Source organism: Myodes glareolus, chromosome 4, assembly GCF_982192425.1.
Source record: "Myodes glareolus chromosome 4, mMyoGla1.1, whole genome shotgun sequence".
NCBI lineage: Eukaryota > Metazoa > Chordata > Mammalia > Rodentia > Cricetidae > Myodes > Myodes glareolus.
The window spans coordinates 100970366-100997739 of NC_142029.1; the positions used below are offsets into that span (position 1 = coordinate 100970366).

Here is a 27374-nt window from a genome sequence, read left to right on the forward strand (position 1 = left end):
AGGAAACTGAGAGCTCACATCCTTAACCACAAGCTTCACAGCATACAGAGCAAACTGTGAAGCTTTAAACTCTCAAAGTCTGTCCCCAACAACTTCTTCCTCCAGTAAGACCACACCTCCTAAACCTTCCCAAACAGTACCATACAACTAACCTGGAACCAACTATTCAGATATATAAGCCTATGAGAGACATTTTCACTCAAACCACTACACCAACATTATTGAGTAAAAAACTGTTACGTTCAAAAAACAAACAAGCAAACTGCACTGCTTTAACTACATGAACTGTTATAATGAATGCAACTTCCAAAATAAAAAAAAAATTAACCAAGAGGAAATTGAAAAACATTGTGGTAATCAAAACAGAAAAACACTGTACCCCTCAGTAAAGAGTGCTTCAGTTATTTAGTAACTTAATAGCAAATTAAAAACTGTTGTAAAACATGATTAGCAAAACAATATACACTGTGTAAGTTAAATATGGATTCAATTTTGTCAAAAACAGTTCATTCACTATCCTTTTACCTTCTTAAAACAAGTAATAGGAAAATATAGTAAAATTTCTTTACACTTCTGATTTTACTAAAGTCTAAAGTCAGCCTATGTAACCAATGAAAATCATCACTTAAGAAGAAGACTGTCACTGAGATTAGTGATCTTACCCAGGTCATAAAAGTACAAGCTGTTTCTTTATACACAATAATGCCATTAAACAACCTATATGCAAAATAATCCTTAACAATATCTTCAAACGGATTATAGAGCAGAGCAAAGTATTCACAGATGAGTTAGAAAACAAGGAGAGGACTAGAGATAAGGTTCAGCAGTGAAGAGCACTGGCTGCTCTTCCAGAGGTCCTGAGTTTAATTCCCAGCAACCACATGGTGGCTCACAACCATTTATAATAGGATCTGATGCCCTCTTCTGGTATGGAGGCATACATGCAGAGCACTCATACATAAAATATAAATAAAATTAAAATAAACAAAGAAAACAAGGAGAATCACATTTCCCTGCAACATGCACACACTAGTGCAATTTTAAAAGCAATCATTTGAATTATTACCTTTTAACCTACCTTTCTTTGCAAAACTCAAAGCAAATACTCTTTTAACTTAAATGCTCATGTGACATAACTTCACTGAAGGTGATTAGCCAGAGAGCAAACATATACTGTAATAATAAGTAGCTATTTGATGCCTTCCTTTCTTATTATTATCACTTGGAGAGAATCATTGTGTTGTTCTAATCCATCACAACTGCCATCATTTCTCAATTTTCAGTTTCTACCAAAGGTGTTGGGGGAAAAGGAAGGAGAAAGAGGAGATACAAATTCTATTATGCAACTAAGCTAAGTTTTTAAACATTTCTACATAAGATAAAATACAACATACATTCACTAGAGTTATTTGAGATATTATTTCTTAAATTCATCCAAAGTTGATAAAGACCAAAACTCCAGATTAGTAAAAATTATCTCACCTACTACCATAAGTGTGAATTCAAATCCTCTTTTCACAGATTTTCTGTACACTTGATTTGGGAGGTTGGCAAATCCCACATAGCCCTCAAGGTTCTTCGGTTGCTGAGGAAGGTAAAAAGAACCATGTACCAATAAACATTTCAAATTCTCTCATTCTTTTTAAAAAATTTTTAATTATACAAACTATTTTTAAAAATTATAATAATTATATAATTATGTAATTATAATTATAAACTATTATTCACAGCAAATCAAAGTTTATATCGTCACCAATAAAAACATTAATTGCAGAATGTACAGAATAAATTGAACATGAATTGAAAACAAAATGATTTTTAAAACCCAAGAATGAAAAATTAATGAAACTTGTTTCAGAGCAAAGATTTCATTTGACAGTAATCTAGTAACAAGGAACAAAATGACAAGTTCCAACTATGGAAAAATTCAATCCCCTAAATGTACACTAAGAACCTTTCTTTACACTGACTAATTTCCACCCTCACGAGCTTCTTGAAATTGATCTTGACTCATAAAATAAAAATTTATAAATCTTTTTTTATTGGTGTTTTTGTTTTTCCGAGACAGGGTTTCTCTGTGTAGTTTTGGTGTCTGTCCTGGAACTAGCTCTTGTAAACCAGGCTGGCCTCAAACTCACACAATCTGCCTGCTTCTGCCTCTTGAGGGGTAGAATTAAAGGCGTACACCACCACCACTCAAGCTCTTTTCTGTAAATTTTGAAGATTTTCAAAATCAATGTCAGTAGGCACGTGTCTTTCCAGCAGTAATCCCAGGCTCATTTGGATCACTTCAAGGTTACCATGATGTTACTGCCTCCATCTTCTACAAGGAGTTCTGATTCTTTGATGACCCAAACAATCATTTCAAGAGTAATTCTTTTTTTTAAATTTAATTCTACATTGGTAAAGTTAGTCTGATTCTTAATTGACTCACTGGTGAAAACAACTGTTCAGTTACATCATGTGTGTAAGATGGTTTACTGCTTAATTTTACTTTAGAAATAGTCATCTTTAAATATTGTGGCAAAATACTCTCAAGAGGCACAAATGTCTCCTAAGTCTCTGATACATTTAAATCCTAGTCATAAAACAACTTGTGATAGAAGAGTATTACTCCAGCACATCTGGGTTTAAACAGAATCTGTACTCTTCACTGGTATCACTGGTGTAGGGGGCCCTTCTATATTTGTGTTGCTTTCATTGGTTATTAAAGAAACTGCCTTGGTCTAGTTTATAGGGCAGAACTCCAGTAGGCGGAAAGACAGAACAGAATTCTGGGAAGAAGGACAGTGTGGCAGATGCCTTGATTCTCCTGTCCAAGATAGATGCTGGTTAGACTCATGCCGGTAAGCCACAGTCAAGTGGTGATAAACATTATTGGAGATGGGTTAAACTAATATGTGAGAGTTAGCCAATAAGAAGCTAGAAATAATGGGCCAGGAAGTGTTTAAATGAATACAGTTTCTGTGTGATTATTTCGGGTGTAAACTAGCCAGGCAGGACAGAACAAAGGGCCCGGCTAGGACGACAAGCAGCCCATTCCTCCTACTACATATCACATTTATAGCTATGTCACAACTTTCATCCTTGCCATTAAAATTAACTAATTTTTAAGCCTAATGTTGTAAGTCAAGCCAGCCAATTAAATTAAAAGCTAATTTTGAACATGATTAGCAAACTGACCATAATACAGTATTTCAGAGTCAAGTATCTGAAAGCCTATTATGAGTGGAGCTAAAGCAATGTTGTAAGTTAAATGTTTCCTTAAAGGTCATATTTCATCTAATCTCAAGATAAATTTAGACTATTAACAAGGTTTTGTATAAATTATGTGGTGTACTCACAGCTACTTTGTAATGGAAACATGTCCATCATTCCAGCGTCCCAGAGTCCAGCACATCAAATTCACAGAAGACAGCATGTGAGGAATTCCACAAATTGTAGTGGCACATTCAGTTCAAGCAGGAGTAACAAATCCATTGGAACACAGCAAAATAGAGAAAAAAGTTAAAATTACTTACATGTAACTCAATGACTTAAAAGTAAATTAATAAAAGAGATTAAAATAAATTGAAGACATTCTTTCCTATGCATGCCAATAATGTTCTCATATTTTTAGTAGTTTTTACATTTCCCTTAGAAATATAAAAAGACCTCCTATCTTTGAATTAAGGCCAATTACTATACCTTGTCTTAAGAGGAAATGCCGCAAAATAAGTAGACATATGTTTGGAAAGGTGTACTATAAATTTCATACAACTTTTGTGTTGTCAGTCAACAACCCAGCTTAACATTTTAGTTAAAATCTTTTCATACAATGATGTATTTCAAATTCTGTGAACTCAGACTTAAAAGACACGTAGACCATAGGGAAAAAAATGATATGCCATACCATATGAGGAAATTAGAGAAACTGTAGGCTGTGAAAACTGAAAGAGTGCAGAAGAAAACAACAGTAGGGTAAACTCCCTGTGAAAGACACAAGCTTATGCTTGCGCAGCGGACTTCAAACAACTTTAGCAGGTAAGGTATTCGCAATAAGTGAAAGTACAATTTCAAAAACAGTCAAAAAAAGTCTCTCTCTCTCTCACATACACACACACACACACACACACACACACACACACTGCACGTGCAGAACTGAAAAATCTTCACAACCATCCCTTTCTTTTGCCATTTCAAGAAACCCACCAGACGAAAAGGCATAAAACACCTAAGAGTAGGTACCTGTGTCTTATTCATTGTCTTTTCCTCAAGTCTTTGGTTCATAATCAGTACTGTTTTAGGGTTGAATTAATAAAAGGCAGGAAGCATTCTAGCTAACAGAAAGGATCATAAACTAGGAATAAATCTGGCACTTTCAGGAACAAAAAAAGAAAATATGTGATCTATAACACAGGAAAGAGACAAAAGGATAGGAAATGAGGTCAGAGAGGCAGGCAGGGGCCAAACCATGTGGGATTCAGTCAAAGTAAGAAGTTTGAATATTATTTTAGACATGGGGGCAGAACCACTGGAGGGTTTTGCACAAGAAAGTGACCTGATTAGCATTTTAAAGATAGCTTTCACTGTTAAGTAAAGTGGCTTAAGAACTATGAAAACTACTGCAATAATACCACAAAGAGTAAATTAAGCTACTAAGAAGCAGTAAGAGATTTTAAGGACTAGAAATATATTTTTGAAAGCTGGGTTGGTGGAATATTGCTAATGAATTGGACATCAGTGAAAGGAAAAGAAACCAAGAGTAATAACTATTGGTTTTGCCTTGAACGACTCAATGATTGGTGGCAATTATGAAAATCGTACAATGGAAGAGGAAGACTGAGTAGTGAGAGCCAAAATCAACAATAGCTTTAAGCATGTTAAGTTTGAACTGTCTACTATATTCAAGAAGACAGGTCCAGTACACAATCTTAAACGTAACTTTTAAGTAAACGGAAATTCCAGGGTTGGCTGGTGCTGAAAATAAGTTATCTGCACAGGTACACTGGAAAGAGATTGGATTCCCCAAAAGAAACTATAAATAATAAAGAGAAGAGGATCCTGCAGGGCAGTGGTGGTGCATGCCTTTAATTCCAGCACTTGGGAAGCAGAGGGCAGGTGGATCTCAGTGAGTCCAAGGTCAGTCTGGTCTGCAAAGGGGATCCAGGGCAAAGAACCGGAGCACTATTAACAATTTGGGCTGACAATTAAGGCTGAGAAAGATGGGAAGAAAGATCTGCCAGGAAGATGGGAAGAAAACTAAGATGACTCCAAGGGGGGGGACCCTTTTAACTGTGTTGCACCCAATGAAAAAATATGTCCATAAAATTGGAAATAATTTTACTGTTACCTTTTAACAAGGAGAGTTTTAGTAACACAGTGAGAAAGTGATTAAGCTGATTTAAAGTATACCGTTTTATCCATATGATTAGCTTTAAATTTAAATTATTTAGAACCTTTAACTTACTAGTTCCTGTGTGACTAGTTTCTGAGAGACAAATTTTCTCTACAATCCTAACAAAATACGAATTCACAACTGATAGCCTCCAACAATGTGAATGATCACACTTTCAAAACAAATTTCTTCAGAAGAAATTTTGTCCAAAGATAAATGACAAAGTAGTCTGGCTACTTGCTGCCAAACAAATTTTCTCAGAATTTGCATGTAAACATCCCAGAAAAATACAAAAGCTACCATCTGGAGCACCTGACTCCAGCACAGAAAACCTGGCACCAAATACAGTTTAGAGGATATGCTAACAGTATAACTGTTTGCTAACTAAGGGAGATAACTTTTTATCTCATAAGACTCTTTCCTTACCCTGAACTTTAAAAACAATTTCTAGTTTTTAACTCTGAAAGTCTTCATAATCACTGTGCCAGAATGAAATACAATCTCTGGTCAAGTAAATGGTGCGTGGGTGGGCAGGTGTGGGTGTTGGTGTGTATGCACGCGTGAGCAGTGAAATTATGAAATTTAGAATTATGAAAATATAAAAACATTATTTTTCACCTAGGCTTCCACCAAAATACTGTGGGGTCATGAAGGTACTCATTGATCTCAGGCCAGTTATATAAAAAGCAACACAGATCTCTTCTAATGGCTTGTATTTTCAAAATATTTTAGTTCATATATACAATTTCTATATCAAATTTATTAAAGGGAAAATGAACAATTCTGTTTATTGATGGAAATAAAATACAACACTGCATATGTCTGTGTTGGATTTACTTAACTCTATTTCTAGGAATCAAAAATACTTGAAGAACAAAACAGACAGGACATAGAGACAGGCGATATCACTGTGAGTTCAAGGCCAGCCTTGAGGTACAAAGTGAATTCCAGGGCAGCCAGGACTGTTACACAGAGAAATCCTGTCTAAGAGAGAGAAAGAAAGAGAGAGAGAGAGAGAATTTCAGTTAAAAAAAAAAACCTAAAATGTTTAATAACAACAATGTATAACCCAAAGCATCATAACATACCCAGAATTCTACTTCTCCCTTTGCAATTGCAGTTAAGAAAAAAATACCACATTACAAAGATGCAAAGGTCACAGCAATATTGCTCTTTCCTATACGGTTTTAAATTCAATCTTTGGATTTTTAGCATATATGTGTATTACATATTGTTTTACACGATGATAAACTAAATAAATTTACCTCCAAAAGTTTAAATTAATTCTAAATATGAAAAAAGGGGCAGGCAAAGGAGCACACCTGCAGTCCTAGTCCCTAAGGAAAGTGCAGCAGCAGCAGTCAGTTCAGCACTTGGGCTCAAGGGCAGCCTAGGCACACAGTGAAACCTCCACTAAAAAAATAATTAACTCTTTAATTAAATTATGAAAACCAATCATAGATTATAAAAATATTACCACAGAAATTTACTCGTCTACTACTTAATGCCCCTAGTATTACATAATACATCTAACTACAACTTTCAGGCACTTGCTTAGTCAATTCCTAAGGTCATATAGCCAAGTTAAAAAAAAAATGTTCATCCACCATTTAAATGGTGTAAATATTTTTATATAAATGATTTACAAATACCTATATTAAACTTAAACAACACAAACACTAAAATATTACAGGATTATATAGGCATATCTCCTACCCTCAAGTATTTTACGGGTTTGTGTGCTATTTTGCATATCTCCAACTCCAGTTTTTACTATGATGGACAATTTTTTAAAATACTGTAAATTTATTGTGTGCATGTGAGGACAAACGTGTATTTCATGCCTCTCACGTTATTCAACTTTTAGGAGTCAGTTCTTGATTTCCATGATGCTGACGTGGGTTCTCTCTCATTTCTGCTGCACATTTTAGGCTAGTGATAGGGTTACAAATATAACTGATGTATTAATGAACTAACATTCATTTTTCTTCTCATTCCTATGTGTGTCTGTGTGTACATGTCACATGGACATGCATGCCCACAGCTACCAAAAGAGGGCTTTAAATCCCCTGAAGTTAGAAGTTACAGGTGGTTGTAAACTGCCCAGTGTGGAAAGTAAACAGAATCCTTTGAAAAAACAGTAAAGTGCTCTTAACCACTGAGTACTCTCCCAGCCCCAACTTGCATTAAATTTCTATTGGATGGTATACTGGACTATATACCAAGGAGCTAGCTGATGAATTTCTATAACTAACCTGTAGGAGGAGTGCTAAGTCTTGGATTTCTGATTTCAGGTTTGAGCAAATAGCTGTCATTTAGTAATACAAGTAGTATTATTAATACTAATACCATTACTAATACAAATTAGTAAATGCAAAAATCATTTGAATTTAATGTACCAACTGGACCTTATATGGAAGACATATGTTCTAGATGGGCAGTGGACTATATAAAAAGAGAAAACTGTAGCTGGCCACTGGTGGCACGCACCTTTAATCCCAGCACTCAAGAGGCAGAGGCAGGCAGATCTCTGAGATTGAGGCCAGCATGGCTTACAGCAAGTTTCAGCACAGTCAGGACAACACAGAGAAACCCTGCCTTGAAAAACAAAACACCTAGGAATTAAAAGAACGGGCAAATATTAGCATTTTAAGCCATCGTGTAAATGGTATGAAAGGTATGAATCTAAATATAGTGGGAAACTAGACAAGAACCAATACCAAAATCAGACCATCATTACCTAAAGGTACAGGATGGCCCAAGTCAAGAGAGGGCTTTAGACATCAAAAAAGAAAGGCAGATCATTTGTACCTGTTTAAATGCTACAGAAAAGACAAAGAATATAAGTGACTGAAGAGGCTAAGTAAGGACACAGGGGTTTATACAGTGAAGGAAGTGGTTTTCCTTAATACCTGGAATAAAACCACCTTCTAATCTTAAGAGAGGAAAGACTAGATTTTTAAGAGACAAAGATGTGAAAACAGAAACAAGAACAGGAAAAAGGATAAGGAGTTCAGTCTGGTGGCACAACTACTCAGGAGGCTAAGGCAGGAAGAATACAGGTTCAAGGTCTACCTAGGCTAAAGTGAATTCAAGGACAGATTCAGCAACTTAGTGAGACCCTTATCTTAAAATAAAAAGTTCAGAAGGCTGAATAAGATGCAAGTTAGCTGTGGAAAGCCTAGTATGCACAAGGCCGTTGCTCAATCCTGAGTAATGCCAAAGCAAACAAATAAACAAAAACAAAACAAAACCTATTTTAAGGATCAGCTAGTGAGAGTAAAGCAATCTGTTCACCTAATTAAGGCTGAAGACCACAATCTTTGAATGTGAACTTGAAGTAATGTGTTCTTCCCCCCCCCCCCCCATAGCAACCTGTAACTTGAGTGTAAGATAACAAATTTAGGATTTATCTGAAACTATTCTCTGGAAAGAACATACAAAAGAACAAGGCTCATGAGAACTGGCACTTAGAGCTGAATTAAGGGACCACAAATGGAGCAATGAGGAAACTATAGAAGGTACAATCTTTTTAAGGTTTAACAAAAGAAGCACAAGCTCCAGAACACATAAGGCCTCTAAAATCATAGATGAGGTTGAGGACATACTCAGTGGTAGTGTGCGCTCAGCATACAGGATGTCCTCAGTTTCCCACTACACACATATTGTATGATTGACTTTGTTCTCAGAAGGCAGAGGCAAGAGGAGTCACTAGCTGGGAGCCAGCGCTGTCTACAAAGCAAGTTCCAGGATTCCATAAAGAGAACTAGCCTCAAAAAAAAGGGGGGAGAGGGTTACTTCTATAAATCTGTAAGTGAGTACACAGTAAACCCTAACTCTCATAAATTCCTGGTAGGAATATAAATGCTGCTTCTAATTGGAAATGTTTTGTAGTAAGTTAAAAAATTAAATGTGTGTGTATGTTCACATGTGAATATATTTGAGTCAGACCAAAGAAACAAAACCATAAGCATTCATCATTGTGGCATTTTTTTTTAAGTTAATTAACAGCCAGCCAGCTAGACGGCTCTGTGGGTAAAGGTACTTGCTGGTAGGCATGAAGAAATAAACTTAATCCCCAAACACACATTGTGGAAAGAGAACCAATTCCTACAAGCTGTCCTCTGGCCCCCACAAGTATGCCTATACGCACAATAAATAAACTAATATAAAAAATGAAATAAAAAAATAATAACAATCTAAAATACCCCAATTTTAACACCAGTGTTGTTTTACTAGCTGGACTTAGTGACAATTCTTTTTTCTGCCATCTCCCAAGTTTTTGCCAAAGAATCAGAAGCATCTCCACTTTTAAAAATTCATGGTGAAAGAAAATGAAGCCACGTACATAAAAAACCACCATAAGCTTACCTTTTAACAGGTAAATCAGACTTTTTTTTATTTTGACAAACTCATTAGACTACAAAGGAAGAAGAAACCTTCAGCTTAACCATGATGAGAATACAAGGAAAGCAGAGGAATAAAGTTATCAGATGGCTGGGCGGTGGTGGCACACACCTTTATCCCAGCACTGGAAGGCAGAGGCAGGACGATCTCTGTGAGTTTGAGGCCAGCCTGGTATACAGAGAGAGTTCCAAAATAGCCAAGATCACACAGAAGAACCCTGTCTCAAAAGGCAAAAAGTTATAATATCAGTAAAGTCAGGCAGATAAACAGCTGCTTAGTTGTATATTCACTTTAGCAAATTTATCTTAGCTAGATTCTAATTTGTTAAATACAATCTCCAGGAACCAACTAGACTTAGAAAACCCACCCTTCAATCAAGCAAGCAATAAAACTCCCCAGCTGTACTAAAAAATGTTCATCAACAGATTAAAAGATACTATTAATTGAGCTAGGGTGATGGTACATGTCTGAAATCCCAGCATTAAGCTGCCGGGCATGATCCAGACTTCAAGTTAGTCTCTGCTATGTAGTATTTTTAAGAAAAACCTGAGTTACATAATATCGTATTTTAAAAAAATTATCAAATACCAAAGGTTCAATTGGCATTCCCTTTAATCCTGGCCAATACTAAAGTAGATGATCATTTTATGCTATATGTGCATGTCCATGCTTTGTTTTGGTTTGGTTTTTTGAGACAGGGTTTCTCTGTAGCTTTGGTGCCTGTCCTGGAACTCACTCTGTAGACCAGACTGGCCTCGAACTCACAGAGATCTGCCTGTCTCTGCCTCCCTGAGTGCTGGGATTTAAAGGCGTGCGCCACCACCACCCAGCTTGCATGTCCTTGTTCTTACTTCCACATGTTAACCAAATATTTAATTTTCCAAATTAGAGGGGCTATTTCCCTTTAGCAAACCTAAAGTTATTTCAAAGTTTTAAGAAAAAGACTATCACTATACAGTCAGCTTCCAAGCAGTTTACCACAATGCTCTAACACATACTGAAGTGGCTTTTTTGTGTGTGATTCTAGTCGCCAGCTAAGTAGTTAGATTGTAGTTACCTTTCCGTCACAGAATATGTAATCATCTCCCTGAAGCAAGTCATAATTACTCTGTATTTGACCAACGTTTGCTTTCTAACAAAAATCCCTAGATAAGGCTGACTTGTTTCTATATGCTTTCACTAATTCCATGTACTTATGTCAACCTTTCATTACTCCAAACTTAAATAAATTGATTTAGCATATTCAGTCAACAGACTAAAAGGGTTTGGTAGTTCTTTTATTTGTACATTATTTTATACATCCACAGAACAAGAGTTATTCTGATTTAAATTGATTTTCCTTTCACCCAGTACCTCAACTTTATAGGATACAACTGAGAACCAAACATGTAAATCCAGCTCAATGCTTAACAGTCACAGAGTAGACCTTATTGGATTTGAGGCCTCGATCTACGCAAGTAAAATCAGATCTGGTACTAAACATGGTCAAACATGGCTAAAGAAGTCCTAAGCCCTAGGGGAGAACCTATTGATGTGGTTTTTCTAAATAATCATGCTGTTAAACCACCTTTTTAAATATTTCTGTTTATATAATTTGTACTGCTCCCAAACTTGGTCAAAGAAGCTTCTTATTACAATATGTAGTGGTTAATGCACGCACTCACTCCTTAGTCTTCAAGGTGCTGAGAGTAAGTGACTTTATGCTCAGCTGTGGACCTGGATCAACACACCATCACCTAAGGCTCAAGAAACACCACGGAGTGGGGGTGGAGGTGTAAGAGCTGAAGGATGGCAGGAAAGATATGAAATGATATCCGTCAGACATGGCATGGCTGGTCACACGAACTCAGAGCAGTTGTGGTTACCTGCACAAGACCAAGCAAGTTGGAATCAAAAATTCCAGCATGAAGTTCCTGGGGAGGGACTCCTGAGACCCTCCCTAAACGAAGAACTGATGACTGCTTGAGAAAGTCACTTGGGGAAGGCGCACTACAAGGTTTCCCCATATGCCAGTGGATAACCGCACACCCGAGTGCACATGGGCAGCAGTAATTGGATTCAGTGAATTAAAAGATAGATAATAGTTAGAAATAAGAAATTATTTAAGAAATAAGGAATTATTCAAGAAATAAACCAGGAAATAAGAACAAAAGGTAAGCAGATATATCCACAAAGCAGAAAATGTAAAAAGATACATATACTTATAAAATTCTTATTATTTACTAATTCATGCTATATATTTTCATAGCACAAAACCAAATATACCAGACAGTAGCTTTTAAATGTGCAGTCTACTAAAAGCAGGGAATAGTCAGATTATATATAACAAACAACTCTCCCCAAAAACATAAGAAATGTAAATTACAAACTTAAAATACTAATAAACACCCCAAGTATAACTGGGGGGAGAGGGGAAGGTTTGTTAAACATTCTGTTTTAAAAAATGGTATTTATAATTTAAAATTCTGAAGCTATGAAATGTCAAAAAATAGTTAAGCAATTTTAAAACTAGGATACTATATATATGTATATATATATTTAAAATAGATTAGTAATAGCTTAAGAGACCAAAATATTACATTAAGTGAACACCTAACTTTCATATAAGCATTTAAAAAATAGTTTCACATATATTGCCCCATAACATAGGGAAGATTCTTAGCCATAGTTTTTCCATCAGAATCACCTAAGATACTTAAAATACAAATTTCCGGACTCTTTTCTCTCACCTAGTAAATTAATGAACCTCTAACACTGAAAATATTTCCAACATCAAAGCAGGGCATAAAATCAACTAATTACAGTGATTAAAAATGAACATGAATTTACAATGACTGAAGTTACTATTTCCCCATTCCTAGTTAATTTATTTAATCTAATTATAAAAGTCTATTTGTTAAACTTTTATGCTTATTAAGAATGGCTTGGAATGTCAATAATTGAAAGTACATTAGTTACTGGAGAATTTTCCTTATAGAAATCACCTCATATTTCAAAATAGTGTGGAATTCTAGTTATTTTTTTAAGTACCATAAATTTAAAGCATAAAGATAAATTACAATTTTTTCCTCTTACACAAATAATATGACTTAAAATATTCTCTAAAATTGACAAAAAAGAAAAATTTTTCTTCAAAAGAACTCTAATTATAATCTTAAGACAATTTGTGTATATAATATAAAGTCATTCCCACCCCCCCAAAAAACAAAACTAACGTAAGCCTTAGTTTGAAATGTACCAGTTCAGATTTTAATAAAGAATGTTGTAGAATATTATTTTAAGGTGTGTTACATTTCTATATGCTGTGGAACATTTGTTTAATGATGCAAAGATGTGTTGCATTCTCTGATGTTACACTTGTTTAACTCTGTAAAGCTGTATTACTTTGCCTAACACCTGACAGTCTAATAAAGAGCTGAATGGCCAATAGTAAGGCAGGAGGAAGGATAGGCAGGGCTGGCAGGCCGAGAGAATAAACAGGAAGAGAAATCTGTGAGGAGCAAAAGGAAGAAGAAGCAAGAAAAGGAGAGGAAGATCCTAGGGGCCAGCCACGCAGCTACAAAGTCAGACACAGAGAAAGAAGGAAAAAAGGCATACAGAAAGAAAGAAAGGGAAAAGCCCAGAGACAAAAGACAGACCAGATAATTTAAGAAAAGCTGGCTAGAAACAAGGCCAGGCATTTATAAGAAAAAAACAAGACTCCGTGTGTCTTTTTTTGGAAGTTGGGTGGCAGGTCACCCCAAAAGCCAAGAGAGCAAAGAGGAGAAAAAAAAAACCCAACAACAAAAGAACACTTTAATAATACATTCAAAAAACTAGGGGTCTTAACCTAAATCAGAACCTGAAACCTTCAGCAAAAAGGGTAGGCAGACAGGACAGAGAGGGGAATAGAAGAGTACACGTAAGTTCAATAGGGAAAACATGGGGCTTCAATTAAGGGAAGGGAAGGGGCATGAATCCAAAAAGGGTGAGGGCAAACTAACAGTAAAGCTATCTGGAATAAAAATCATAAGGAATCATATCTATCTATCTAAAATTAAATACAGCACATATAAGTCCGTGTATACATAGACATACACTATTTAAATGAAATTTCCCCATCTGGACTCACAATGTTCCTCCCAAGAGCCATTGGCTATCTATCTGAAAATAAATAAATAAATTTAAAAACACCCAACACCAAGCAAAAGGAGCCCCCTTTGAGTTATCAATCAAGGTTGTCCACGAAACTGCCAAAATATTGCTATTGCTGCTTCCCTTTGAGGTTAAGTCCCTATTGCTGAAGACACCGTTCACTTCAGACACAGGACCTAGAGAACCTGAGCTGGATCTGACCTGAAAGCATCCTTCATGAGAACTAGGTTTCATGGTACCAGAAGACACCATGTCAGCTTTCAAAGAAGGGAAGCAACCAACAGTCCTACCCAGCTATAAACCCACAACAAGGACCAGCCTGGCCTGATAACCCTAAAGCAGTAGTGGCAAGCATAACCTGGTAAAAACCAACCACTCTCTAACTGGACTTAAGACTCACTTAACAAGAGGGATCATTACTGACACTGGAAACCAAGCCAGGGCCCCAGGGCTAGTAAAGTCATGGATATTGGAGGAAAACCTAAAATTGCCCTCTTACTAAACCAGAATAGTTCTTAACTACACTTTAAATATTTACCCTTATTCCTACAGGCGTAGCTCTCATCTTTCATCAAAGAAACCTCTCTTTGCAACAAAGATTACCAAAAAAAAAGAAAAAAATCATAACCAATCAAAATGCAGAAAACAAAAAAATTGTGTGACTTCCCCGCCCAAACTGATACACCTACAAGACAATTCCTGCACCTAAGACCCAGGGATCATTTTGGAGGAGAGAGTAAAAACTTTGTTAAGAATCAGAGTAACAAGGAGTTTGCTGTGAGGTTGCATCTCCTAGAAATGTCAGGCTACACCCATATGTCTCATCAACATGGTTGCCTTAACAAGACCTAAACAATGACAACATCAGTGGGCATGCTAATGTAATGGGAAAACTCATAGGGTCTCAAGCCTCATGAGGAACTATGGGGCAACTAGGGGATGCTGAGAGCAGGAGAAATGGTCTTAGTGAAGGAAGAGCACCCCAAATGGTTATCCAATAACAAGCCACCAGCCTGAAAACACACACAGAAATAACATTATAGAGACAGAACAGGTTGTATTTATATATTTAGGGGTGTATGTGCCTGTGTGTATGTTTGTAACAATAAAGAAAAAGAAGCCATGAATCTGAAGGAAAGTGTGTGGGATGCATGGGGGAAGGGTTGGAGAGAAGAGGAGAAATGGTGTAATTATAATTTCAAAAAATAAAAAAATCTTATACTTAGGATTAAAAAAAATAGAAGTATTACTGCGAAGAGGTGCAAGAGAGTTATTTACTCTAAGCTCCTTCCACCACAGGACGAGCACTTGTCTCCTTAGGAAGCCACATCTAAGGCACCAACTTAGAAACACAGTTGGCTATAACCTGCTAAGGAACCTGTTGGCATGTGAAGTTGACCTTCCCAGCCTCCAAAACTGTAAGAACCGAGTTTCTGTTTTTTATAATTGTTTCGATCTTAGGTATGCTTTTATCACAGCACAGACAGACTAAAATACCATATAACAAATTTACACAGCAGTACAAAATAAGAATTATCTTTACATACTGATAATGTAAAATAGACTAGCTGGGGAAAATGAGGCAAGAGATCTCATAGGACAGGACGTATATATGATTTTTAATTCCATATTTTTAAAAATTCTTCAGAGTACATACAAGAAACTTTAAAGTAGGTGACCTGAAGAGTAGGAAACTGAATGACTTTAAAGATTGGGGGAGGAGCTAGGCATGATGGTGCTCACCTTTAATCCCAGGTGGAGTCAGAGCAAGTGGGCAAGTGGATCTCTGAGTGAACTAGACCAACCTGGTCTACATAAGAGTTCCAGGTCTGCCCAGACTACTCATTGAGAAACACCCCCCCCACACACACACACGGTATGAGGAGGAACAAAAATCAATTCCAGAAGAAAAAATACAAATACAATAATATATGCAAGGCAATGTTTGTTAAATCTTTGAAAACGGCTTTCAAAGGCTGGGCGATGGGGGTGCATGCCTTTAAACCCAGCACTCAGAAGGCAGAGACAGGTCTTTGAGTTTGAGACCAGCCTGGTCTACAAGAGCTAGTTCCAAGACAGGCTCCAAAGCTACAGAGAAACCCTGTCTGGAAAAACCAAAAGAACAAAATAAAACAGAAAAAACCTTACAAAATATCAAACTGCCATTACAAGACTATTTTACAAAGATGAGACTATTAAAAAACAGTTTTTATAGCCCTGAAAAAGTTAATCAGATTTCCAGGGACCCATCCCAAGTCTGTTTATATAATTCTAGAAAGTTATCTTTGAACTTCTAAAAAATTTTTTATGCACTTGAAAAATAAAGAAAGGGGCTGGAGAGATAGCGTATTCAGTAAAGTACTTGCCACACAAGTATAAGGGGATCCGTTTGGATCCCCAATACCCAAGTATAAGCCATAAAACCCCAATGTGACAACAGGCATCTGCAACCCTGGTGCTGAGAGGCAGGAGATGGAGGCAACAGATGTCTGGGGTTTGCTAGCCAGTCTACTCAATCAGTGAATGAGCTCTAGGTTCAGTGAGAGTCTCCCCACAAAAAAAAAAAAAAAAAAAAAGAAAAGAAAAGAAAAGAAAAGAAAAAAAAGTGAATGGGCTGGGAAGGTGACTCATTTATTAAAAGTATGAGGACCTAAATTCACATCTCCAGCACCCACCCATACACATACACACACAAAAAAGTTAGACATTGATGTATATGCTTCTAACCCCAGCATTGAGGGGAAAGACAAGTGGATCCCAAAACAGTGAGCCTCAGAAGTACCTAATGTCTTCCTTTGCCTCCTGCAAGCAAACAAATAGGCATATGCTCCCACAGTAATGTGCAAAACCATAAGCACAACAAACACATACCAAAAAGAAAACTAAGGTGGAGACCACAGAGGAAGGAATATTGTTCTCTGGCTGCTATACTTGGATGAACGGAGGGACAGACACATAAAAAGGATACAAAACACACAAATGCGTGCACACAAGCACACAAGTAAATATATAAACACCGCATACAAAAAAGGAAAGAAAACTTTAAAAACCACTCAGAAAAAAAACATTTCAATACAAAATAAGTATGTATCTAAATAAACTACTTTTAAAAGTCTAATCAATGACTATCAGAAATCAGACCAGTGGTTACCTGGAACAACAAGGTTAAGGCGTGGGGTGGAGAAAATGCACAAGGAAATGCCGAGACATTAGAAACATTCACTACTTTGACTGGTATGTAAGGTTATAGATGCATATGTGTTTATATCAAGGTTCCTTGAAGTAAGTGCCTAAAACCTACAAATTTTAAAGTATAAAAATTATACCTAAAAAAAAGTTATTAATTTGGGAAACACTTGGGAATGAAGGCTCCTAAGCTCCTCTCCTAGATACTGTGAGTCAAGGAATATTTCTAGGACCCAGATAATCTGCACTTTCTAACACAAGGCCATAGCTGACTCTATATATTTGAGGATCACAAATTATACTCTGAATCTATTGACTGATCTAGCACAATGTCAGACATGTGCTAGAAACTAATTACCAAAACAGAAAAAAAAATAGTGAATCAAAAATAAACTTACTAAAAAAAAAAAAGAAGAAAAAAGGAAGGAAGCAAGCAAAATAGCTACCTAGATAATCCTAATTCTCAAATTTAAGAAATACTAAGCATATAATATGCATGCATTCACACACCACATATACACACATGAACCTACAGGTTGTACTCACATAACAAAAATAAACTCTAAATGTTAATATTTCTAAGGTTGAGAAACCGAATGGAGACACATCTCAAGTAAAACTACCAAAATTATTCAGTTACAGCTCCAGATGTAAAATGAAACAGACATCATATGCTGAGGGTACAAAGGCACTTACTTGCCTCTCGGGCCTGACCTCCTAAGGTTGATTCTGTGACATCCACAGTGAAAGGAGACAGCTGATTCCAACAAACTGTTCTCTGAACTCTACATGCCCCTGCATACATATACACTCATATACAAATTTTTAAAATTTAAAAATAAAAAAAGAGATGCCTTGTAACTTTTGGATTAATGAGGAAGAGGATCATCCTCCTTATTATAGTCTCTGTAAAACAAATATAAACTAAAACACAAACACATGAATATGCAAGTCTTAAAACCCTCAAAATAATGTAAATGGCAGCAGCCTCGTGCCATTCTTTCAAACACAAGGTATACTTTGCTCTTCTCAGTTTACATAGTAAAGTTACTGGCGACAAGTACATAATCTTTAATACAACTGATAAAATCCCATCTTTTGCTACCCAGAAATTACCACACAACACCCTAATCCAGCTAACTATTCTGAAAGCAAGGTGGACCAGTGTATGAAAGAAAGTAGGTTTATGTATAGAAAGTATAGAAATTTTAAGCACAAAGAAAGACAACTTTGTGGGAACTGAAGCTGGAGATCAAACCCAGGGCCTCACAGACACAAGGCTAATAATGCTTTGCAACTAAACTGTAGCCCCTCTCTCGGAAATTTGTTTTAACAACAGGACCATTTTCTGTATATTGGACCTAATAATAAAGTCGGAACTTTCACGGTCTTTCTCATTCTGTTTTTATTTAAAAGATATTTACAGTACTTTGGATTTTCAGTGCTGTGGAAATAAAGGAAGGGACTTAAGTAGGGAGGAGAAAAGCGAAAAACCATTCACCTGCTTGTGAAGCACTAACTTAATATGACAGATACATCAGCAGAAGGGGCAAATGATCTGAATCGATGTCTGACATCAAAGTTCTTGGCCATGGAAAGGTATGCTTTCATTAAGACTTTGAACCAGACAGAGCCCTCCTTTACTCCCTAGAAATCTGATGACAAAAATGGTCAAGAGAAAACAAAAAACTACTTCTTCCCAAAATCTAAATCAGTCATTGGCAACTTACTATCTTCTTTTTGGACCCATCCTGGTTTCTCTCTAGTTTTTAGGTGACCTTTTCTAGAGATTACAAGTGGGGCCTTTCTAGCCCTACTAGCTTCTGGTGTGCAGAATAACTGAATCCAAAATAAGAATGTAAAGCCTTTATTTGTCTTATTTTCCTTATTTAAAATCCTTACCCCTGATCCGCTGACTTTTTAACACAATGCAGAGAATGAGGTCTACACATTTCTGTCTCAATGCTTGATAAAATGCATTAATAAATTTCAACTTTAACAAAAACTTGAAAACAGCTTTTAAAGTCAAAATATGAAATTAGGCTTTCTACTGACAATTCAGTCAAGCAACACTACTTTACTGGACAGCCTCAGTCATACACAGTCCATGATGAATGAATATATCTATATCTATACATATATATAATTATATGTCAGAAACCAACCTGCTCTACAACTATCTTCAGTCCAACTGGTCACAAAAGCCACAGATCTAGCTCTCCTTCCTATTTTCTCCTCAACACTTTTGTTATTAAAGCATCAACCTTTAAACTTCCCTAAGATCCCAAAGCGGCTCAAATATGCCAATAGAATATGTCTTTGGGAACAACACACAAACCCACATAACAGATTTTCTACTTAACTTCTTAAGTAATACCAGGATTTCTCATGTGGTTATGTACAAATTATCTTATCTCTAAAGCAAAACAAGTACCTATAAATTGCTAAACTAGGAAAACATGCATCAACTTCCCATTAACACACAGAAACTTTGTTTTTAATTCTGTAAGCCTGAGTGCATCTGTGATAATTTATTAACAGTATAATGAGGACTAGGCTCCATCACACTGCTCTATCACTGATGACATATTGCTATCGTGTAAACTATCAAAGTAGCTTCCACACTTCTTTTACAGCTCCGTTCAAGCCCTATCTACTCTAGTCCCATTCAACTGGATGTAATAAAAGGGTGTTTCCTGCCTCCACTCTCCCATTATTCCCTACTCTTCCTCTAGTGCTGTTTGGAGAAATGAAGACTCCTGGAAGAACTTTTACGTCCATCCTTCAGTCTCCCGGGATTCCACAGGCTGTACTTCTGCTGGACTCATGAAACCTAGAGCTTCGTCAACTTCTCACAACCTGAATGAATGCTCATAAATTTAAAAAAAAAAGTGCTTGTCACTCTAGGTTAGAGTGATTGCTCAGAGGCCATCAGAAAGACAGTTTTCCTTTTCATCAAAATTAGAGATCTAAAATAAGTAACTCTTAAAGTTGAAATATTTAGCAATAAACTTGCCAAGATTTAAGTAGTTAAGTAATGATTTTGGTAACTTAGCAAGCATCTGGTCATCACAGACTCTATCCCTTCAACTCAAAGAACTCAGACTTGCAACAGTGTACTCTAAAAAGTAACTCAGCAAAAAGAAATGTGTAAGAATAACTCAGCTGCTTATTTCATACTACATAAAAGCAGGGAATGGAACTCTGGAGTGGAAAATATGAATGAAATGGCCTGTTCTTTTTCCAGCATGTGGGGGAGGAAAGGAAATGAAAAGGCTTAAGAGAAAAACAGAATACTGAAATTATTTTCAAAAAATAATTTCCTTAAACTTCTCCAGTCCGTGTCTGCTCACCCCCTCCTCTTTTCCAGGCACCATTCCCATCCTTTACACCTCCTCCGGGGGGCGCCCTTTCCGGACTGTCTCTTTCCCTTTTTCCTAAAAATTAAACCCAAGCCAAGCTCGGGATGCGTCTCTCCCGACCCGCTCGCCATCCACCAGCCTTTCTGGATGTGCCCGGATAAGGGGAAGGGAGCAGCAGCACGATTGTTGGAGCTGCTGCAGCCTCCTCCGCCACCTCCACCTCCACCCCAGCCCCGCGCATCCCTCTTCCTCCCTCCCCGGCTGGCCCACGGAGACCCGGCACCGAGCTCGCTCACGGATCCCCACCCTGCTCGTCTGGCCCCCACAGCCGCAAGGGGACCTGTGGTCGGACTGCTCCGGCGGGAGATCAGGGCAGGAAGGCCGCGGGGCCGAGGACCGGAGGAGACGCAGGAAAGGCTGTGGCCTCGGAGGCGGCCGAGGGCTGGGCTGGTACGGGGCGGCTCCGGCGGCTCCGGCCTCAGAGGCCGCGGCTCGCCAGCCCGCCCGCCCGCCCGCTCCCCCGGCCTGCTCGCCAAGGCGCAGGAAACGCCGCCGCCTCGGCTCGGCTCAATTCAAACTGTCACCGCGGCCGCCTCCCCTCCCCTCCCCCCCGGCCGCCGCGCCCCGGGCCCTCCGCCTCTCTGCCGCGCCGCTCGACCCTCTGGCCCCCAGGGCGTTCCCCAACTCGGCCGGAGGCCGCCGGGGGTCCGCGCGTCCCGAGCCGAGGCCGGGATGGCCCGGCGGCCGGGGGCTGAGGCTCACCCATGGTGCTGCAGTTGACGCTCCTCTCCTCGGCAGCAGCGGATCTCGCACTGACCGACATCCCCTCCCCCTCCGCGACCAGCCCCGGCGCGGCGCAGCCGCCGGATTCTCCAAAGCCACCTACGCCGATTCCGCGGCGTAGCCGCCCGGCGTCGCTGCCCCACTTACGCACGCGGCAGCAGGCGGACGGCCCCACTGGCTCTCGCCCGCCCTGAGGCTTCCGGGCCGAGCCGAGGCGGCTGCGTTCTCGCGAGACTACCCACCTCCGCCGCCTGCCGCCCAGCTTCGCGTCGAGCATGACTTCACTGGCGCCGCCGCCGATTCGCTGCGCCTCCTGGTCCGCCATGTTTACATTGGCCGCGCCTGGACACTTCCGTTGTCGTGGACAGTGTGGTCTTTTGTATGTTTCTTCTGCACTGCTTCCAAGATGAACTGCGCTGCTTTTGTCACTGAAAATCCAAGGGACTTCGAAGTGGGAGTGGGGGAGCTGGGGCGCGAGGGCGGGGTCTTGCCCGAACTAAAGATGGCCGCCGCCAGTGCCGCCCCGCGCGATTTCACGTCAGGTTTGGGAGCAGCGGGAGCCGCGGGGTTGGCCTCCGCGGCTCGTTACGGAGTTGGCGTAAGGCAGGGAGGCGCTGCTTAGAGTCAGCTATTGGAAAAGTGCCCTCAGGGTGGGGGCCCGCAGAGGCCCTTCTGCGGACCTGCCGTCTTTGTGAAGAAGACGGAGGCAGGTGTCTGTCCCGCCACCCACCCCGTCCCCTCGCGTCGGGGACCTTCTAGGTGGACTGTGAGGTTAGGCCCCGCTGGCCCCACACCTCCTTCTGGTCATTTCTGGTGGTCTGGCACAGCGGAGAGGCCGGCTTGTGGCTTGTGCGGCTTCCCCTGCGGGCTGTGCACCGCCGCACTCCTGTTGACTCACCTTGGTCCCCGCTCCTCTCTGGGGGAGGAAATGAATGGACACGTGTGGAACTCAGTTGAGGGTGTTGTTGGAAGGCGGGAAGTGTCATTTTGGAACCTTCCCTCACGAGCATCCTAGTGAGAGTTTTCGCAATTTGCTAGGAGTCACTCCTGTCTTCAGTTCGCTTCTTGAAATCGATGGCTTCCCCTGACTGGAAAGCTGAGCGGGTTAAAGAATTTTGTATACAAAGTTACTGTGAGCACCAAAGAAATCTTCCGAGCTGCGTAGTTGTGTCCGTGAAACAGTACTAATGAAGTCGATAAGTTGCACTGTTGTTAAAGAGTTTACACTTTAACACTCAGCGAACTGAAGCCACTAGCGTTAATGTGGATGAGTACATTAACACAGTATCGAGGGGGAAGCCACTAGCGTTAATATAGATACGTACTTTAACAGAATATCGAGGGGGAAGCAAGTTGCAGAGATGCTCTATTATAAATAAAGCCTTTTAAATGAGAAGCCGTGGAATCAAAGTGCAAAGGCCTCATAAATGACACATATAATATCTAAAATAATAGCCACTTTTACTGAGGAAGAGAAGGGAATGTAACAGGAAGCGTTCCACTGTACCTATTACTATTTTCTAGACAGGTAATCTGTAGAAAATATGGTAGCTCAAACTTAAGGTATGTTAAAATTAGGTGTAGGATACATGAGTGTTCAATTGCAACTATTTTCTGTGTACTTGACATATTTCCAAGTAGCTTTTTTTAAGGAAAGAAATTTTATCTAAGAAAAGCAGTTATATTGTATCTTGGTCCATGTTGTTCCTCAGTCTACATTTTTACTACTGCTCTTTAAGTCTATACCACCTTAACTGCCCATCAATTCATTCTGTTAAATTTGCTAAAATTCAAGTGAGCATTTTACTTTAGGAAACTTCATTAAATTTCTGACCTGAAAAAGACACTGTAGACAGGGTCTACAAAATTAGACTGCTTAAGTTCAAATCCCACCTTAGAATATTAGGTGTGTGGTCTAGCATAAATTTCTTAATTTTCTGTGATAAAGTTTCCTCCTATAGAAGTGAAGATATTACTTACAAGGTTTCTGTCAGAATTCAATAGGCAAGTTAATGCATGTCCTGTGCATAGTAGAAGCTTACTAATATTTCTTACATTAGTTAATTTATAATGGTTATAGTGTAAAATTAAACAAAATACTATTACTGATATAATTTAATAATCTATAAAGAAGAAAATATTTGTCTCTGTTTCTGTTAGTAACTTTCCTTGGGGAGAGCTTTGAAAGTAAGATCGGATTCTCATTAAGAGATTAGTGAATTGTGAGTTGCGTCATTTCCTGAAAATGGACAAATTCTCAATATAATGTCAAAGATATAGTTGTGCTATACCAAGTCTACCTCATATAATAACTAATGCTTTCCATTGAAAATTCTTGGGAGATTACAGGAAATGAGATTATACGATGTGGAGCTTTCTTAGAAAGAGATTCAGTAGCTGATGTTATATACGGTGTATATGTTGAAAATGATACGTAAGCAAGTAAACAAGGTGAGAATTGTGCTCGTTTTATAATCTTTCTGTTGTGCTGTCTTCAGTATTACATTTGCTCATAAAATAAAGCCTAGATCTTAACCTAATTCAGAAAAAGCTTTGAAAAGATTGATATAAAATCCTGGGCTTACTGTGTAGGTTCTTTTCTATATATTTACAGTGTGCAAATCAAGTAAACTGCCTAATTCATCAAGCAATGCTTTTTACCCTAGCTAACTCTTCTTCCCGCTTTCAACAACATCATCTTCAGATTTTCTGCATTACTGTCAAGCCATCTCTCATTTATTTTCAGAAAACAAATTATTATTAACCACGAATTGTTTTCTCACTCCCAAGCCTGCCTGCACACACATCTGACTTGGCGCTATGGATAAAGTGTTTCCTTCCCCCTCTACCGTCTCTCAAGCATACATTTCTGTCTTCTCAGGAACTTCTCTCAATAGATTTGTCATTCTAGTCAATAAGCTTCAGGATTTTTCCCTTATCATGCTACCTAAATTCTTCATAACGTCATCAGTACTTACTTTTTCAACAGAGTAGAACTTTTTCTTGTTTTAATCAACTTCTCTGAAGCCTTAGATATTAGTAACCATAATTTCCTAAATTTCCATCTTTTGATTTGTAAAACCACAGTTTTCTGGTTTTCTCCGAGATCTCTAGCTTGTTTTTTAATCTTGCCTTCTAGGATTATCTGCCCATCACTTAAATGCGATGCGCCTAGAAGTTGTTCAAACTGATTTGTTCCTATCTCACTTGTGTGTGTGTGTGTGTATGTATACATACATACACACACATACTATCTATTATATGTGTATCAGTGTTTTGTCTGCATGCTTGTTTGTGTACCATGTGTGTACATGGTGCCCAAAGAGTCCAGAAGAGGGCTTCAGATGCCCTGAGACTGGAGTTACAGATGGATATGAACATGTGGGTGCTGGGAATGGAAACTATGCCTTCTGGAAGATCAGCCAGTGATCTTAACCAATGAGGCAATCCTCCTGCCCGTCCTTGCTAGCACTGAGATTACAGGTGTGCATCCCCATATCCAGTGCACAGGGATTCTCTCCGTCCTTCCCCTCTCCCTGTTTCTCTGCCATGGTGAACTCTGTTCCTCGGAAGCTAAAAGGAAACTATTACTTCCTAAGTTGTTTTTGTCATGGTGTTCTATCACAGCAGCAGAAAAGTAACTAATATGTCTGTCATCCACAAAGTCTCTAAGTTTTCATGAAATCTGCATGTGATTTAAATGTACGTGATTAAATACCATAGTTGCCAGAGGAAAGTTCTGAAAATCAAACAAGCTTATTTTTTAAATATTAAATTGAGATATTTGACAAATTAAAGGGAATATATACTGATATATCCCTATCAATATCAAGAATCTACAAAGTACTAGACTATGACATTTGCAAGGTTAATGAACAAAAACTACAGAAAAATAAAACTTCATACTTTATTTAAAGATCCAACATCTCAGAAGAAAAGTTAAAACACACAGCAGAAAAAGAGAAAGGAAAGGAAAAGAAAGGGAGGGAGATTGCAGCTTCAGCCCAGAGATTTAAACAAACAGAAAAAAATCAGAATAAATACCTCCCATTCTTAAATTCTTTACCTCTTTTTCCCACAAGCCAAGGGAGTGGGTGAAGACGTAGAACAGAAATAGGATGTCCCAGAAGTCCAAATTTATCTCAAGCTGTCTTTGGAGTCTGAAAGAATGTTCACATTCCAGAGCTTTCTTACAGACTTATTTCACATACTTATGAGAGCCCCTCTTCTCCCTGGGGATTCCACATCCCTGACAATAGACTGGCAGTACACTTGCCTCTGGGCCAGGAAAGAGAAGAAACCGTGTACCTTGTCATTTCATTTCGTTTTGTTTTGTTTGACATTAATTTTAGAACTATCCAGGAGAAAAATCCAAAGTTCATACAAGTGGAAAAGGCTATTGCTGCAAACTCCTTTTGGCATTTCCTACTACTGAATCAGAAATTGGCTGAAATTGGAAATAGGGACAAACCAGCTGCCTTCATCAACTAGGCTTAATATATTGACTTTGGCAATGACTGAATACTTCCTGCTATACAAAGGTGAACTGAATTGAACTTAACTAAGTTTAAATGGATGTAATAGGTTAGAACATGAGCATCATTTTATAAGCAGTAGGCACTAGCCTGGTCCTATGTGCCCTTTTTCTAGCAGACTTTGATTAGTGACTGATGAGTTTTCTGAAAGTCTACCTCAAAGAACTCACATCCAGGATAAGAGGAAACTTAAAGAGGAAGCAAATACCTTGGCGATTGTCCTAGCCTGATGCTGCTTTAAGTGAAGCAGTTGCATTGAAGTACCATGGAGATTGGCTGGGACAGGTAAAAAATTTACTAACAGTTAAGATATTGTGTCATTGCTACCCTCCTTTGTGAGGGTCCTAACAACTCAGAAACTGTGTCTGTCTGTGTGTCTGTGTCTCAAGTGCTCGCACAAGCACTTACATATTTGTGTGTTCCTGTGAGCTCACATGCATGTGTGTGTACAGAGGCCAGAGGTCAACAGAAGGCATCTTCCTCAGTCTCTTCTCCATCTTACCTTCTTGAGGTATACTCTCTCACTGAATCATTTGGCTACCCTGGCAATTATTCCAAGCCTCAGAGACTGTCTTGTCTCAGCATCTCCAGCACTGGGATTGCAGGCACATGTCACCACACCTCATTTTTGTTTTTTTGTTGTTTGTTTTAGGTTTATTTGCTTGTTTTGTTTGTTTTGATTTTGATTTTTTGAGAAGGTTTCTCTGTAGCTTTGGAGCAAGTTCTGGAACTCACTCTGTAGACCAGTCTGGCCTCACACTCACAGAGATCTGCCTCCTGAGTGCTGGGGTTAAAGGCGTGAGCCACCACCACCTGTCACCACACTTAGTTTTTAACATGGGTTCTAGAGATCAAACTTGGGTCCCTAAGTTTGCATGACAAGCACTTTACCAGCTGAAGTATCTACCATCCCCAACTCAGAGACTCTTTTACTACATCATTAACCATTTCATATTGATTGGACCTTATCTTAGGGAGATACTTCAGCACCTGACAAAAAAACAAGAGTGCAAATGATAGTATTTGTGAGTGTTACTCAGAATGTCATTTCATTCCATGAAACCGAATGACTTGTCTTGTTTTGGTTAATGCTTGTTCTTTATTTACTTCCAAAATTTTTATAGTAAATAATAGCATCATGCCAGTCAAATACTATCCACAGATGAAGAGACTTCATGAAGTGAAAATAGTAGACATCTTTTTCATCCAAAAGGATAGTAACCTCTCTGTTGGCACTAGTGCTTGCTGTGGTGATGTTGTGTTTGTGCTCTAACAAATAAAGCCTGCCCGAAGATCAGAGTGTGAAGCTAGTCACTAGTCAGCCATAGAGGCCAGGCAGTGGCAGAACACACCTTTAACCCCAGCACTCACGAGGTAGAGGCAGGAGGATCTCTGTGAGTTCGAGGCCACCCTGGGCTACACGAGATTGATTCAGACTAAAAGAGAAACAGAATCAGGCCATGGTGTCTCACACCTTTAATCTCAGTACTTGGGAATCACAGACCTTTAATCCCAGCACTAGGGAGGTGGAGACAGGAAGGGATAAGGTTGGGCAGAAAGAGGAATATAAGGCAGTAGGAGATAAACTCA

General features: G+C 38.8%; 1 protein-coding gene across 1 annotated transcript in view; it reads right to left on the bottom strand.

Annotated features, from left to right (window-relative positions):
- Nucleotides 1-21589, bottom strand: part of Septin7 (septin 7) — a 63848-nt gene extending 42259 nt beyond the window's left edge. Inside the window, exons 1-3 of the mRNA XM_085689799.2 lie at nt 21229-21589; nt 20495-20496; nt 1483-1585 (exon numbers count right to left, since the gene is read on the bottom strand). Of these exons, the coding sequence (XP_085545925.1) occupies nt 1483-1585; nt 20495-20496; nt 21229-21574 (451 nt within the window). The 5' untranslated portion in view covers nt 21575-21589. The remainder of the gene's footprint in view (nt 1-1482; nt 1586-20494; nt 20497-21228) is intronic.
- Nucleotides 21590-27374: the final 5785 nt, after the last annotated feature.